Below are 16,371 nucleotides of genomic sequence, written 5' to 3'. Positions count from 1 at the left end.
TGGATACCCCCTCCCTGGAAGTGTTCAAGGCCAGGTTGGATGGGGCTTTGAGTAACCTGGTCTAGTGGGAGGTGTCCCTGCCCATGTCAGGGGTATTGGAACTAGATGATCTTTAAGGTTCCTTCCAACCCAAACCATTCTATGATTCTATGTGTTTTCTTACAAATAGCAATAAATTATAAGTAGCACAGGTAGTTTTAATTCTGTGCATTTCTTAACTGTTTCGAGTTTTACATTACAGCCATAGGTGTAACTCATTGTTAGTTCAGGACTATTTATGTGTCGTACTTGAGTACAGCAGATGCATATATAATTCACAGACATATCTAGAGTGATCTGAGTGGACAGATAACATACACGACAGTAATCATTCCACAGTGCTGGTATATTAGCATTAAAAAGTATTTATCTGGGATATTACTAACTGTTCTGCACAGCCAGTTATTTACATCGCATTGCGTTAGGGTCTGACAGGGAAACCAAGGTAGCAGATATCAATGTAGCAGAGGTGGTGGGTTGCAGCACCAGTTCACCACAGCCACTAGAGCTTATCACTTTCTGTCACAAGAAACTGCTGGTAGGCTGAAACCTCAGGTGGTGGGAACAGCTAAGGCATTAGTCGCAAAATGCCTTCTGCTGATTTTGTTAGTTGGAGAGCAAGCAATATCTTAAACTCTAACATTTATCAAAGTTACCCCATCCCAGCCTTATGTTCAGATTTCTCAGTGGAAAAGACACTTCTCACCAGTGTCGTGTGTTATTGGCAGTTCCTGTTTGTTGCATTGCTGAAGAGTTACAGAAGGGTTGAGGTGGAAAAGGGCCTCTGGAGCCAAACCCTTGCTCCAAGCTTGATGAAACAGAGCAGGTTGCTTAGGACTGTGTCCAGTCAGGTTTTTGAATGCCTCTGATGATACAGCCTTTCTGGGCAACCTGCCTAGTGTATAGCAGAAAAGTTTTTCCTTATGTTTAAATGGAATTTCCTGTATTTCAATCTGTGTCCATTGCCTTATTGCCTTTCACTAGATAATGTTGTGAAGAGCCTGCATCCATCTTCTTCACTCTTCACATCATGTATTTATATATGTTGACAAGATCCCCTTGAGCCTTCTCTTCTCTAGATCAAAGTGTCCCAACTCTCACTGCTTCCCCTTGTGTGTCAGATGCTTCAATTCCTTAATCACTTTACAACCCTTTGCTAGCCTTGCTCCAGTATGTCTGTGTCTCTCTCGTAGTAGGCACCACAGAACTGGACCCAGCACTCGAAACATCTCAAAAACTCCTAGTAGAGAGGAGGGGTCACCTCCCTCAACCTACTGCCAAAGGTGTCTCTAATGCAGCCCTGGAGGCTGTTGGTGATCTATGCTGTAAGGTCACATTTCTGGCTCATGTTCGAATTGTTGCCTATGGGACCCTATGGTCTTTTTCTGGGAAGTAGCTTTCCAGACAGTTGCCCACTAGCATATATTGGTACATGGGGTTATTGCTCCCCAGTGCAGAACATTACACTTCTCTTTGTTTAACAGCATAAGATTCCTGTTTGCTCCTTTCTCCAGCCTGCTGAGGTCCCTATGGCAGAAAAAAAAAAGAAAAAAAAAGTAGTGAATCAGCCATTCCTCTCCAATTTTTTATCATCTGCAAACTTGCTGAGGGGATGCACTCTGTCCCTTCATCTGAGTCATTTGTGAACCTATAAACAGTGTTGGACCCAGTGTTGAGCCCCGTGGTACACCTCTGATGAGTGGCCTCCAGCTGGACCTTGTGCCTCTGATCACAACTCTGAGCCTGGCTGAGCTGCCAGTTTTCAGTCCACCTCAGAGTCAACTTAGGTAGTTTCTGTTTCATCCATTTGTCAATGAGGATGTTTATGTCAGTGTGGAAAGTCTTAATAAAGCTGAGATAAACAATATCCACTATCCCTCTAGCACCAATTTAGACATCTCATCACAGAAAGCTGGTTAAGTACAATTTCCCCTTCATAAACCCATGCTGACTGCTCCCAGTCATCTTTTCTCCATCTCCTCTCCAGGGACTGAGATGAGGCAGACTAGCCTATAGTCTATATATGTATATTTCATCCTCAGATACTCCTCCTTGCCATTCTTGAAGATAGGAACAATATTTGCTTTCTATCAGTCCTCAGAGACTTCTGCTGGTTGCCATGACCTTTCAAAGATCACTGAGTGTGGATTCACATTGTCCAGCTGCATCAGCACTCATGAGTGGATCCCATCAGACCCATGGACTGATTTGTTGAATTTAGTTAAATGTTGCCTAACCTGATCCTTCTCCACTAAGGGTGAGTCATCTTTGCTCCAGTCTTTTCCACTGGTCTCAGGTGCCTGGGGTTCCTGATTGTCTGCCATACCAGTAAAGACTGAGGAAAAGAAAGCATATAGTGCCTCAGCCTTTTGCATCTCAGACCTCCTGTCACATTTAGCAGCAGGTCCACATTTTCCCTAGACTTCCTTTACTGATGATGTATTTGTAGAAACCTTTCTTGCTGCACTTCCATCTCCAGATTAAACACCAGGAAAGCTTTGACTCTCCTAACCTCATCCCTGTGTGCTCAGAGAGCCTCTCTACAGCCTTCCTGGGTGACCTGACCAGGCTTTCACCTCTTGTGTGCTTCCTTTCTGTGTTTCAATTTTGTCTGGGTCTCCATGCTTCCTGCACATGGGGATGAATAATTCTTCAGCTTGGACAAGATGATTCTTGAAGATCAACCAACCAGCTGTCCTAGACCCCTCTTCTCTCCAGCACTGTATGTCATGTTGTGGGTTGTTTTTTTTTCCCAGCAGAACCACGAATAAGCCAGTCTTCTCTTCTGAAGCTTTGGGTGGTAATTCTGCTCTGCTTTTTGCCTTTTTCCCTCCTCTCATGATCCTGGACTCCACCATCCCAGGGTTGCTCCAGACAAAGTTGGCAATGACCTCACAACCCACTTGTCATGTGAGACAGGCCAGTTAGTCTGTCTAACACAGGCTTTGTGTCTCCTCTGGTCCATCTTTTTAAATGATAAGAGTGTCTGTAAGTCTTTCCATAGGAAAGAAGTTTTTTTTTTCTGTTTGTAGATAGGAGATAATTTTCAGATTGAAATATGAATACTGATTATTTTAAACAAAATTAAAAATATACCGGTTTAGACATGCACACACCTAGATGCACACCCCACAAGACATGTTTGTGTGGGTTTTTTTGTGGTATTTGATGCCTTTAGGATGTAAGAAAGCTTAATTGTTGCTGAGACTAATAAAAGGTGACACTGCACTTTTGGCCCATCATCAAGGGTGAGACATATTGAAGTCTTGATCTCTTGGCAGTATGGTTGTGAAGCTGAGCATGTTGAAGGCCTGCCTTTCTCTTCTTGCAGATCAAATATTCTATCATGCACCCGGGGACTCATGTTTGGCCTCACACCGGGCCCACCAATTGTCGCCTAAGGATGCATTTGGGCTTGGTGATACCTAAGGAAGGCTGCAGAATTCGGTGTGCCCAAGAGAACAGGTATGGTTTGGAGTTTTTTCCCATCTTCTTCAAGGCTGAAAAGGTGGTGGGACTGCATGTAATAATAATTAGGAAAAAAAAGTGTTTTGTTGGTCAGGAGGTGTAATGTATTTCATTAAGCAGGCAATTTACACCCTCGCTCTTGTTACAAACATCTAAATATAATTTTTCAAACAATACCAGAAGAATCGTGGGAGACAAAGCCATTTATCTCTGCTGTAACACGGAAATAGCAGTGAGTTTAGTCAATGAAGTCTCTCTGTGTTTACTTTTATGATGCCAGTCTAATATACTTGCCAGTGGAGTAACTCTATTTGTTTTTATTATTTTTTTTTTTTTGCTTAGAATTCTTCAATAATTCAGCAAAAGCTGAGAGTAAGCTATTCCTTCCTTCTCACCACCATAACAGAATACTCCTGTATATCTGCAGAAGCTTCCTTCCTAGCTAGTATTATTTGTTTTAATTCAGTTTAAAATATTCCAATTGAAGTTAATTTGAAGATGCACGCATCTATGAAGTGTAACCAAAGAGTTACACAGGTAGAAAATTTCTTTAAAGCACATTTAAAACAATAATTCTTACCACTTAGGGAAAATTATGCTGACTTGAAGACAAGTTTTGTCACATTTAACTATATTGCTTTTTGCTCACAGACTTCATTTTCTGAGACATATGTGAAATTCTAGTGATGCTTAATACCTATATGTATGTCTTCGGAAGATTCTGTGTCTTACCTGCAGCATCTGACTGCAACAATTGTTAATTCTGAAATATTTTCGTGGTGGTAATGTACAGATATATTTGATACTGAGAAATGAAATGCCCTTCTGTCTGCATGTCTTCAATATGTAGCAAAACTATTTTTCAGAATGTTCAAAAAAAAGCTACAACAAAAAATGTTTAGAATTTTTCAAGGTGGAAGTATCCAACAGTTATTAACAAAAACTTGTCACTATAGGCTCCTGCCAACATATGACTTATTTAATAATCTGTCACAGACAGTGATACAATCTACTCTACCTACATTTAGGTAGAGATAGACTACGGCTGCCAGCATTCCAATCCAATATCCAAAATAAGTGTAAATAGACATTTGGATGGAGGGGAAGACAGTTAATGGGCCTAGAGGACTAATATGAGTGGAGTCTTTTCTCTTTAGCATGGTATTGTAAATTCAGAGTGGTGGTGGCTGACTGGCATTACCATTAGGTGGCTCTTTAGTGGCCTGAACAAAGTGGTGGTTTTGATCAGCTGCCAAGGTAGCAGTTGTACACAGCTCACCACCCTTTACTAGGGCTGGCAACTTTCTTTGTCTTAACCCCAGCAGAAGGGATAGTGGTGTAGAAAATGAAGTAGCAAGCTCCTCCTGGGTAGTAACACTCCCTCAAAATCAAAAGTAGAGAAACTCCTGCTGCTGGTACGGTGGAGACCAAGCGCTTCAGTGTCCAGGCTCCTGAACCTGCTTCAGTCTTAGGCATCAGGCTCGTTCATTTGAAATGTAAAACATTCAAGGGCTGACTACAGCCTGTGCTGGAGTGTGTTAACTTCAGCTGCTTTTGGCAAGAGCCCTACCTTCACAGCAAAGGCAAGAATTTCCCCAGAGGCATTGAAAGAGTGTCTACTGATGGTAATTAAAGGGATTTTTTTTAATGTCCATTCCTGAAAGCGGAGGTGAGTGAACTACTGTGGAAGAGAAGAGCTCCAGGAGGAAATCCTACCTTGGCCATTTTCAGTTTCTCCCCTCCTGGTGGTTCAGAGCAGTGGTAAAGTAGTGCTTTCAAATAGGAGAGCTGGCTCAAATATAAATGTAAGCCTACCAGGGTCAGGCCTTTTCTAGCCACCTGTCCCACTGCAGTGTGTGAAGAGAGAACGGAAACAATGACAATTTTGTGCTTAGTTAATTCTGTGCCACCCAGTGTGGGCTTTTAGAGGGGCAATGTTAGGATGCAACTTAGCATCCTAACATTGAGAGACAACTCAGCTCTGTCTAGCATGGTGTGATACTCCTTCACTTGCAGAATAGTCTCTCTGCAGCTGCTAAGAGCTGGTACACCTCACTGGCATTCAGTACAGCTACGGTAAATTTGTATCATTGGGCCATTTTGAAGTTCCAGCTCTGTAAATTGTAGGGTGTGATGCACAACAATGGGAGGTAAATAATACCCAGTTATCAAAATCAAACATCTCTGTCAGACAAAGTAATCATGTTTTGAAATGAAGGTGCAGAATTGCAGCTTTTTGCAGAAACCAGTCCAAGGCTTCACCTGTTACCTGTGTCACTAGAGCCGTGCAGATGATACAGAAACTACCCTGAAGTGGCTCAACACCAGATTAGAATAATATCCTTCTTATGGCCCCACTCTGAGGTGTTTCTCACACCATGAAGACTCCTAGAAAAATATTTATTTGCATGTTAATGGTGGGAGTTGTAATCTATTCAAAAGGGGCTAATAGTTCTGTCAACTTTATGACTTTTCCTTTGTTGTGCAAAACAGCCCGTCCCGTTATGATGCAAATTATAGATCCTGGGTTTTAACCTTTGAAGCTACTTAGTTTGGGCTCTTACAGTTTTTATTGTCTTCAACTGAGCTGCACTTTCAGGCTATTTAGGGCAGGATTTTTCAGGCTTGGTTTGACTGGAAAAAAAATCAACAAACCCCACAAAAAAAAACCCCAAAAGCAACCCCTCAAAACCCGACAATCCCACAATTCCCCCAACAACAACAACAACAAAAAAGCCAAAACAGAATCCCCCCCCAAATAAAAGCAAAAGCTAATCCCCCCAGCTTTCCCAAAACAACAACAATAAAAAGCCCCACACCCCCAAAAAGAACCCCAAAGTCGACTTGATTTTGTAATTTTGTACCACATTACAGCATCACAAGTGGTTGACTCCCACTGACTTGAATAATACAAACATAACTTAGCGCAGCAGCAGAGACTCAGAGTCTGTATTGCCTACAACACTTTTGTTACCAGGTAACTGATGATAACTGATGATAACTGATTTATGGGACAAGACTGTTAACATCCCTGACATTTTATGTATGATCAGGGCCTAATTCTGTTGTTCCAATTTTTAGAAAAGGCAGATTGATTTGATGTAATTTGTTTTCAAACTGTATGACCATATACTGGTCATTCCCTCAGTTTCCATCACTCATGATGTATGTATTTGATTAGAAAAGGAGAAATTATGATGAAAGAAATTATGATGATGCTTATTGGACTCAACTCATTAAAAGTATATAAATAACAAATATTATAAATGTCTGAATGTGTATTGGGCATAACTGCAGATTGAGGGGAAACAATATCTCAGTAATATGAAGGTCCATTAGACTGATCTTTCTGTAGTTTATTTCAATTAAAACTCTGATACTCCAGGCTCTTTATATTAGATAGTGAAATCCTGCCCATGCAATATATACTGTTTAAATCCTTCTTGTATGTCGAAGAGCAACTTCAGAGCAGATATATAGTTTGCCTGCTCAATGGTACTTCCAATACTCTACTGAAGTATGTTCCTTCTTGTGTTGCAGAACCTGGGAAGAAGGGAAAGTTCTTATTTTTGATGACTCTTTTGAACATGAAGTATGGCAAGATGCTAAAACTTACCGCCTGATATTCATTGTGGATGTGTGGCACCCTGAGTTGACAGCACAAGAGAGACGCACCCTTCCTGCTATTTAAGAGGTTACTTCTGATGTGAAAGGCAGGGTAGTTTTAATCCCTTTGGAATATGCCAACAGGATTTGCTTATCCAGCATATGAAGACTTACAAGTATTCTAAGAGTTAGGAGACATAAGGATGATATTCTACAAGCACGGAGGACTTGATTTAGAAAAGAAAAGAAAAGAAAAGAAAAGAAAAGAAAAGAAAAGAAAAGAAAAGAAAAGAAAAGAAAAGAAAAGAAAAGAAAAGAAAAGAAAAGAAAAGAAAAGAAAAGAAAAGAAAAGAAAAGAAAAGAAAAGAAAAGAAAAGAAAAGAAAACCATTATTTTTTCATACTGATACAGCACTGATACGATTTTTTTTTTTTCTGGCTGCAAGTTTGAAAATAAAAATCTTGTCAGCCAAAGAGCAATAGGTCTGGATTTTCAAGCTGAGGAATGTGCAGATGCTTTTGTCATGTCTGTATTATGTGTACAAAACTGGTTACCTGCTCAGCCATGTTCAGGCATGAGATTTGTAATTCTACATCTGGGAGATACTTCCCAGGCTTTTATTTGGGAAGCAACATGTAAGATATTTACAAACATATGCACAAAACCAACTTTGAAAATCAGTATGCAGTTGTAATGTTAGCTGCTTAAGGCATAGAACATGTCCCTGTGTTGCCAACTGTAGATAATGTGAATGGATTATGTATGGTTTGTATTTTTTTCTACCTGAGTAACTGTATTTTTCTAGCATAATTATGAACAAATCTTTAATCAACCACTATTTTAAAAAATATTATATATATGTAAGTGCATGTTTAGCTATCAGCAGAAGGAAAACACTATGTATTTCATTTTTACCAAGCGTGGCCTTCTCTCACCTTCCTGGAAATGCAAACCAAAACTTGCATAATCAGCTGCTTAGTGAACCTTTGTTCTGCTAAAACAAAAATAGTTCTCTTAGTTAGCAGGCAGCCTTCAGTTTTACAATGTGATTTTGGAAGATGCTGAGCGAATGTGACGTCTGTAGGCTCAGATCTGAAAGTGCTTGACAGTTCTTAGGACCATGTGGTGAACTGCTGTTTCTCCTGTCTTTACAAAGGCTTGTGTTGTGATATCCATTTTCTACCCAGCAAGAGTCTAAGGCACCTCCTTCCAGGGGCTCCTTCTAGGCTGTCCTTGGGTGGTCATTCAGCAGAAAAAACACATGAAGAATTTTTCATGCTTTGGGCAGAGGACAAGGTCTGACTTGGTTTCCTGCCAGAATGCAGAACAGACAAAGGGCTTCATGTTATTAAGTTGTATTAACTTCTGCTGCCAGTATCCTACAGGGTGATAGAATGTTTCTTTAATTGACCTAATGGTGTTTTCCTTGTCTTGATTTCTATGACATAATGCTGAAATCATCTTATCCCAGTACTGTTGACACTATGCTCTGTATTGGCGGTACAGGATTCACTGTATGATAAAAAGGCCTTATTTTCAAGAAAGAAAACTTGTTGGATATTTAGACAGTTGGCTGGTCTTTTGGGTCTGAACTGTTTAATGGTAGGACCTTACACTGTTTACGTCTAAGAACACTAAAAGGAAAGAGAGACCTGAGGTTTTACTGGTGATGTTTATGGCTGGCTGTTATCTATTCACCTGCAAAACCAGCTGGGTGTGGATAGGTGTGCTAGGATGCTCAGGGCTTGTCAGGAGCAGGGGCATCATTTCTGAGGGTTTTGAGAGACAAACACTAAGTGAGGAGACACTGACGTTACTTCATCTCCACAGCTTTGGCTTTGTTGTCCAAAAGAACCTGAACAATCATCTTATTTGTTTAATGTTCAGTGGTTTGGTACTGCAGAGACTATGTCTCTGTACCTAAGTACCAGAATGCCATGTCTGCTCAAGCAAAATGCAGATAAGAGCCTGGTGTTCCCATAAACTGAATGCTTTTCAGATTTTCTATTTTAGTAGGTAATTAAATCTTGTAATGCCATGTAACACTTGGTGATTGCACCATAAATTAGTGTAACCAGTTTCTGGAGGTGTGCACTTTAATTTCCTTTTTGACTATTAAACTGATAAGCCCTCTCTGATCATGAGTCAGTTTTAGACAGCTGTGATAATTAGGCTTTAATGTCTTGTCCGCATCAAAAATATCACCGAGACTATACACAATATGCAAGAAAGTAACAGTTCTCAGTTAATCATCATGAAAATGGAAAAGATTTGTAAGTTTCATGCTTAAGAAAATATAAAGATACTTTTGGAGACCTTTAGGAAAATCATGTGCAAAACTGGAAATAAGGTACTTGTTATTGTGGGGGGTCATAGAAAAAATTGTTTAATCTCCTGGTAGTTGTTTATTCAGAGGCTGTTTTGTATCTCTGTAAAGTGATCAAACAGTACAAATTATCAATAATTTTGTAGTTCTGTAAAATAAAAACATAGCTTGTAAAGAAGAGGAACAGATTAAACCAAAATTTGAGGTTTAGGAATATTTTTATTAATGTTACATTTTAGTTTCTGTAGCTCAGAGTAAATACTAAATGAATGGTAAAAACTTTTGGAGCTTTATTTGTAAGAATCCATGCCATCCTTTAGATTGTTTCATTGTTCCTTTGAAGGCTTATCTCTTTTTGTAGTTTCAATTGGCAAATAGATAAAAGTAATCTACCCGAGATGTGTGTGTACTGGAGTAGCACTGTTTATTAAATTGTGTAGTGACATATTGACCATTTAAATTCTTAAGTGCCTTGAATATGACAAGGTGCATTATGAATAGCTCCTGCAACACTGAAGTGAATCTACTCTGTGCGTACCTGTCAAGGAGCTGAGAGCCTATCTTTTTGTTAGGTACCATTATTGGATTAGCTATATACAAGGGAGGATATATATAACAAACTACACAAATAATGTAGTGAATAGATGGCATATTACTTTAGCTATTCCTGTTTGCCAACCAGCATTTCATTTTGAAAAAGTTTTTCACCACTGGAAATGCCAGTGGAAGTGAATGGAAATGTTTAGGTTTTTAAATGGAGAACGACTGCAATTTAAATACCTTTTTTAGATTTATTTGCAGAGAGAAATGACAGAGAAGGGCAGTATTGTCTCCTGTTTGCAGGGCAGTACATACTTGTCACATTGTTAGGAGGTTGATTCCTTCCTGTCTTGTAGTTACCTTGCTTGCAAGCACAGAGTCTGATATGATCCTGCAGTTACATAAAGGCATCAAAAGTTGTATACAAGGCATCACATGTATTTATTCATGTCACAGGTAAAGAAAATAAATAAATTTAATATTCCATGAGGTTTAATCCTCTAGGGCTAGTATTTCAGTGATATTTGCACTTGGGCAGAACAAGTCTCACTTGAATGAACAGTGGTTGTAGCAGGTCATCACAAAGATTCAATAGCAGTGGAGATTAAGTGAGTTAACAGAGAAAAATTGTAAACCAAAGTATTTCTTCATTAATGCTGCAGTACAACAGCCAATGTCTGTCTTTTTTTGTCTGTTTATTTTTTTACTTTCTGCTCTAAACAAGTTCTCTGTGACAAATACAAATGCCTGTGAGTCTTCCTGAGCCCAGGGAGGGGAACTGGGCCCTGTTACCAGGAGTTGATATCCTAGTTTTCTGTAATAGGCAGTAATGCCAGGGGAGGGGGAATGGAAGGTATTCCAAAGATAAATGGGCTCAGTCCTCTTATCTGTTTAATGTTGCAAGCTTCTGCTTCTTTTTCTAACTCCTGTGTTGCCTTGCTGGGACCATCCACTGCCTTAAAGCCTCACTCTCTATCATGGAGGCCAAGCTCAGTATCAGTGACATGCTGCAGCAGAAGAAAGTTAGTCTGAATGAGGCTACTCTGTACAAATGCTAGTGGGTACATCCCTAGTGTGTTGATAGGATCTGGCAGGATGTCTTTTCTGCCCTGTGCAGGAATAAAATGTTGTAGTAGATAATGACAGTGTTTTGTTAATCCATCCATCTGCTAAGGCAGACCATGTCCAGTTGAACTATATGATCACTTCAGTGTATCACTTATGAATATGGTGGATGTTCCAGAGGCACACTAAAAACTCCTATGCCCATCATCATCTCATTTATATATATGGTTGATACTGCTACTTTTGATATGGTGTTGCCAGCTGCTTGTTTTAGCAAATTGTCAATGTCTGGCCATTTAATTAAAGACAAAAGGTGTGTACAGTGGTTGTAACCGTTTTAGGAAATAAAGTCACTGCACATTCAATTTGATAATGATTTTTATTTCTTTAATCCAATTTCCATTTCAGTGAAGGGATGGGACTGTCTTTGCAGCTAGAGCAAATAGAGAAATAACAAACTGATCTTTGGCATTTTAGTTCTTCTATTCTTCCAAATTTCCTTCTGGCAGTAGCTTGTATTTTAATTAATTCTAAGTTTTCCTTTTTCATTTTAACCGTGGCCCTCATCTGCAATCGGAATACCCTTCTGGCTATGCCTTTCACTGACTGCATGAGGGAAGGGGGTTAAATAGCTCTGCAGAGCTCTTATTTGCTGTTGAGACCTAAATGAAACAATCTGTATTGAACCATTAATCACTACTGAATGTGTCCAATGGGTCTCCCTCACACCCCCCACGCACACATACACATACACAGACACACACTTATCTGATATAGGCTCCCCAGCTGCCTGTGGAAAAACACATTGTTAAAAATTAAATAATTGCATTTCAAATTATGTGTTTAATGCCCACACAGCACATTCCACTTAGCTAACAGTTTTATAAGGGCTTCAAAATTTAAAACTAATTTTCACTAGATACTGAAAGAAGTGATGTCGTCCCCCCATAAGCAGCATGGATGAGGCAGTCACAAAGTGTCATGTTGAATGGCATTATCACTTTTTTTTAATGCAAAAATCCTTATGTAAAACTTAAGCACTCTGTAGATGCTGCTGTTTCTGCCCTCTGGGACAGACTAAACTGCTGATTACAGTGCCAAGTTTAAATTTGAGATGCTTTTCTTTAAAACACATTTAACCACCACTTCTATAAAACCAAGCATCTCTGCTGGAGGCTTCAGGAAAACTACAGACACACGTGGTTCCTTTAAACAGAGAATACAGTCCCATTATTTCCAATATTTTAATGTCAGAAGTCAAAAAGAAAAAGAACTTATTTGTCTATGGACAGACTCCCATGTCAATAGAAATGTCTCAGTTCTTCCTCAGCGCGGGCTGCACGGACAGATGGCTGGTGGCAGTTGTTACCTGCTCAGGACACATGAAGGACTTGTTCTCAAGCAAAACGCGTGCGTGCGTGTGTTTGTGTGTGTGTGTGGTGTACTCTGGGGGTTGTGGGTAGGGTGGAAGCCTGTTAATGTATCTGTGTTGGGTGCATGGGAGCTCAGTCCAGAGCCAGCAGCGGCTGGGTGTTCTCGCTTTCCCCCTGATCTTCGTGTTTCAGCGTGCCAGCTTCCACCACGGACTGCGACCTGAAAGCAAAAAGACACACATGCTAGCCAAGGCTGCTGCAGAAGCACGCGTTGCTTCATGGAATTATATTTGCTTTTGTCTATTTTTCACCTTTTTGGCTTTTTTTGTCTTTTCTATGGAATGCAGAAGGAATTTGAGAAGCATTCCTTGGAATACGAACAGGGACGTGACTCAGTGCAGATCTCAATGCTTACGAAATATTTAGTCCTAAGCTACTATTCATAACACTGAACGCACTCAGCAACTGATCAGGCCTGATCCTGAGACACCATGAGATCTGTTGGTGTTTAACATCTTCCTAGGACAAAACTGCGTGTTCAGCTTCTTACTGAAAAGCAAAGTCATTTGTAAAACTGCTTGCAGGCTCAAGATAGTCAACATTCAAGGACCGCATCTTGCAAGCTCAGGATCAGAGCATCCCAATGGGTAGGAAATCAAGTAAGGGAGCCAGGAGACCCACGTGGTTAAACAAGGAACTGGTGGACAAACTCAAGTGGAAAACGAGAATCTATGAATCACGGAAGGAAGGGCTGGCTACTTGGGAGGAATATAGGACTGTTGTCAGAGGATGTAGGGAGGCAATTAGGAAAGCTAAGGCCTCCTTGGAACTAAACCTTGCTAGTGAGGTCAAGGACAATAGAAAGGGCTTCTTCAAATAACATTGCAGATAGAACTAACACTAGAGGCAATATAGGCCCACTGCTGAATGAGGTGGGGGCCCTGGTGACAGAGGATATAAAGAAGGCAGAGGTGCTGAATGCCTTCTTTTCCTCTGTCTTAACTCCTGCAGACTCTCCCCAGGACCCCCAGATCCCTATAACCCCAGAAGGAGACAGGATAAAGGAGTTTGCTTTGGTAGCTGAGGATTGGGTTAGGGATCATTTAAGCAATCTGGACATCCATAAATCCATGGGTCTAGATGGAATGCACCCGTGGGTGCTGAGGGAACTGGTGGAGGTCATTGCTAGGCCACTCTCCATCATCTTTGGTAAGTCATGGGCAACAGGGGAGGTGCCTAAGGACTGGGGGATAGCAAATGTCACTCCAGTCTACAAGAAGGGCAAGAAGGAGGATCCAGGTAACTATACACTGGTCAACCTTACCTGCATCCCTGGAAAGGTGATGGAACAACTTGTTCTTGGCACTATCTCTAGGCATATCAAGGATGAGAGGGTCATTAAGAGCAATCAACATGGTTTTACCAAGGGGAAGTCATGTTTGACCAACTTTATATCCTTCTATGAGAAAGTAACTAGGTGGATAGATGATGGTAGGGTGGTAGATGTGGTTTATCTTGATTTCAGTAAAGCCTTTTACACTGTCTCCCGCAGCATCCTCGTAGATAAACTAAGGAAGTGTGGTCTTGATGATCAGGTGATCAGTGAGGTGGATCATGAACTGGTTGAAAGGAAGAAGTCTGAGAGTTGTGGTCAATGGGACAGAATCTAGTTGGACTAGGGAATCTAGGGACTCCACTAGTTGGACTAGTGGAGTCCCTCAGGGGTCAGCACTGGGACTGGTACTGTTCAATATTTTCATCAATGACCTGGATGAGGGAACAGAGTGTGCCCTCAGCAAGTTTACTGATGACACTAAACTGGGAGGAGTGGCTCACACACCAGAAGGCTGTGCTGCCATTCAGTGAGACCTGGACAGGCTGGAGAGTTGGGCAGGGAGAAACTTGATGAAATTCAACAAGGGCAAGTGTAGACTCTTGCATTTGGGGAAGAACAACCAGTACAGGTTGGGGGCTGACCTGCTGGAGAGCAGTGTAGGTGAAAGGGACCTGGGGGTCCTGGTGGACAGGAGGATGACCATAAGCCAGCAATGTGCCCTTGTGGCTAAGAAGGCCAATGGCATCCTGGGGTGCATTAGAAAGGGTGTGGTTAGTAGGTCAAGAGAGGTTCTCCTCCCCCTCTATTCTGCCTTGGTGAGGCCGCATCTGGAATATTGTGTCCAGTTCTGGGCCCCTCAGTTCAAGAAGGACAGGGAACTGCTTGAAAGAGTCCAGTGCAGAGCCACAAAGATGATTAAGGGAGTGGATCATCTCCCTTATGAGGAAAGGCTGAGGGAGCTGGGTCTCTTTAGCCTGGAGAGAGGAGATTGAGGGGTGACCTCATCAATGTTTACAAATATGTTAAGGGTCAGTGTCAGGAGGACTGAGCCAGGTTTTTTTTCAGTGATGTCTAGTGATAGGACAAGGGGCAATGGGTGCAGAATGGAGCATAGGAGGTTCCATGTAAACATCAGAAAAAACTTCTTTACTGTGAGAGTGACAGAGCCCTGGAACAGGCTGCCCAGAGAGGTTGTGGAGTCTCCTTCGATGGAGACATTCAAAACCCACCTGGACACGTTCCTGTGTGATGTGGTCTAGGTGATCCTGCTCTGGCAGGGGGGTTGGACTGGATGATCTTTCAAGGTCCCTTCCAACCCCTAAGATTCTGTGATTCTGTGAATAAGTCTCAGCTCACCCTTATTACAAATCTCTAGAAAAACAAGTAGATAAAACACATTTCACTGATGTAGGAGCTTGAGAGGCAGAAGTTCCATGAATTACCCAAGATGAATTAAGAAGCCAGAACAAAGGAACTTCTGATGTGCCCAGTCCTGCAATTTATCTGCCTTTCTACACCTTTGAAGGAGAACTTTTTTCAGAGCTAGTCCATTTTAAATTAGTTTATGTCTTCAAGGTGAGAAGCATAGTTTATCCTTTGCTGCTAATGGGCAAAATAAAACCCACATTAAAAACAGGGTAAACACTAGAGAAAGTGGAGCATCATGTTCAAAAAAACGGAATGGGCTTAAACTAGTGGGAAATTTCAACACTTTAATTTTCTGAGGTCTATGTGCTCCACTGTTTGCCCACTGATCTATGAAAGGAGGAACTGATGAGTTTATTGTTAGAGATTTGTTATCTTCCGTATTCTCTGGTTTGGGCTAGTTTTGAGGGAGCAATGAGCTTTAGAGTAAACTCACTCTTTGAATCAGGACCTTTTACAAAGGGAACTTGTTCAAAGATAGGGGTGTAATAATTCAGCCCAGGCATTTGCATACTGCATAGTATCGTTTTAAAGAGCCAGTTTTCTCATGGACTACTTTTATAATTAGGGGTAGCTCTTATTCTCTACAGGATGTGTTTGTAGTTCCCCATTGTTCACCAGGGTAATCTCAGTTTAAGCCTCAGCTATTTTGTGAGATTAGATGCCACTTATCTTTGGATAAGAATCCGTAATAAATTGCATCCTTTGGTACTGCAGCACTTGATCAGCACTGAATACCATGACTGTGAATAACTTGTGTGATTATTTTTCTTATTCTTCTGCCTGGAGCTTTCATTAAAGCGTAATAAAAAAATTTCATTAAAAAAAAAATCTCCAAAGAGAGGTAACAAAAACTGGATGCTCAATGGGAAGATTTTAGGCCAAAATTTTCAAAGAAAATGTTTGCCCAAATGTTTTTACAGTGTATTTTTTACAATAATGTGACATGCATAATGTTTATGACTGCATTTTAATATAGAAAAGCAGCTGATTCAGGAAATTATGCAAAATGGTAATTTGCATATTTCTAGTATGTGGCAGTAAAAACATCATGTGGCTTTGAAACTGATACAAAATGGATTCAGATCACATCATCACCAGTTTATTTTATTTTCTGGACTGCTATCTTAAGTTATTACTAAACATTACCTAACTAATATTTACCATCAATGTTTTGTTTTCTATCTGACCCA

General features: G+C 40.7%; 2 protein-coding genes across 15 annotated transcripts in view; one reads left to right on the top strand and one right to left on the bottom strand.

The window, feature by feature from the left end:
* Window positions 1–9,034, top strand: part of ASPH (aspartate beta-hydroxylase) — a 106,985-nt gene extending 97,951 nt beyond the window's left edge. For all 14 annotated transcript variants that reach the window (XM_051609759.1, XM_051609752.1, XM_051609757.1 and 11 more), the window contains 2 exons: window positions 3,371–3,504; window positions 7,048–9,034. In XM_051609759.1, the coding sequence (XP_051465719.1) occupies window positions 3,371–3,504; window positions 7,048–7,198 (285 nt within the window). In that variant the 3' untranslated portion in view covers window positions 7,199–9,034. The remainder of the gene's footprint in view (window positions 1–3,370; window positions 3,505–7,047) is intronic.
* Window positions 9,035–11,567: 2,533 nt separating this feature from the next.
* CLVS1 (clavesin 1) overlaps window positions 11,568–16,371 on the bottom strand; it is a 104,674-nt gene continuing 99,870 nt past the window's right edge. The window contains exon 6 of the mRNA XM_051609768.1: window positions 11,568–12,637. Within this exon, the coding sequence (XP_051465728.1) occupies window positions 12,550–12,637 (88 nt within the window). The 3' untranslated portion in view covers window positions 11,568–12,549. The remainder of the gene's footprint in view (window positions 12,638–16,371) is intronic.

Source organism: Apus apus, chromosome 2, assembly GCF_020740795.1.
Source record: "Apus apus isolate bApuApu2 chromosome 2, bApuApu2.pri.cur, whole genome shotgun sequence".
NCBI lineage: Eukaryota > Metazoa > Chordata > Aves > Apodiformes > Apodidae > Apus > Apus apus.
This window is presented reverse-complemented; position numbering and strand designations above follow the sequence as displayed.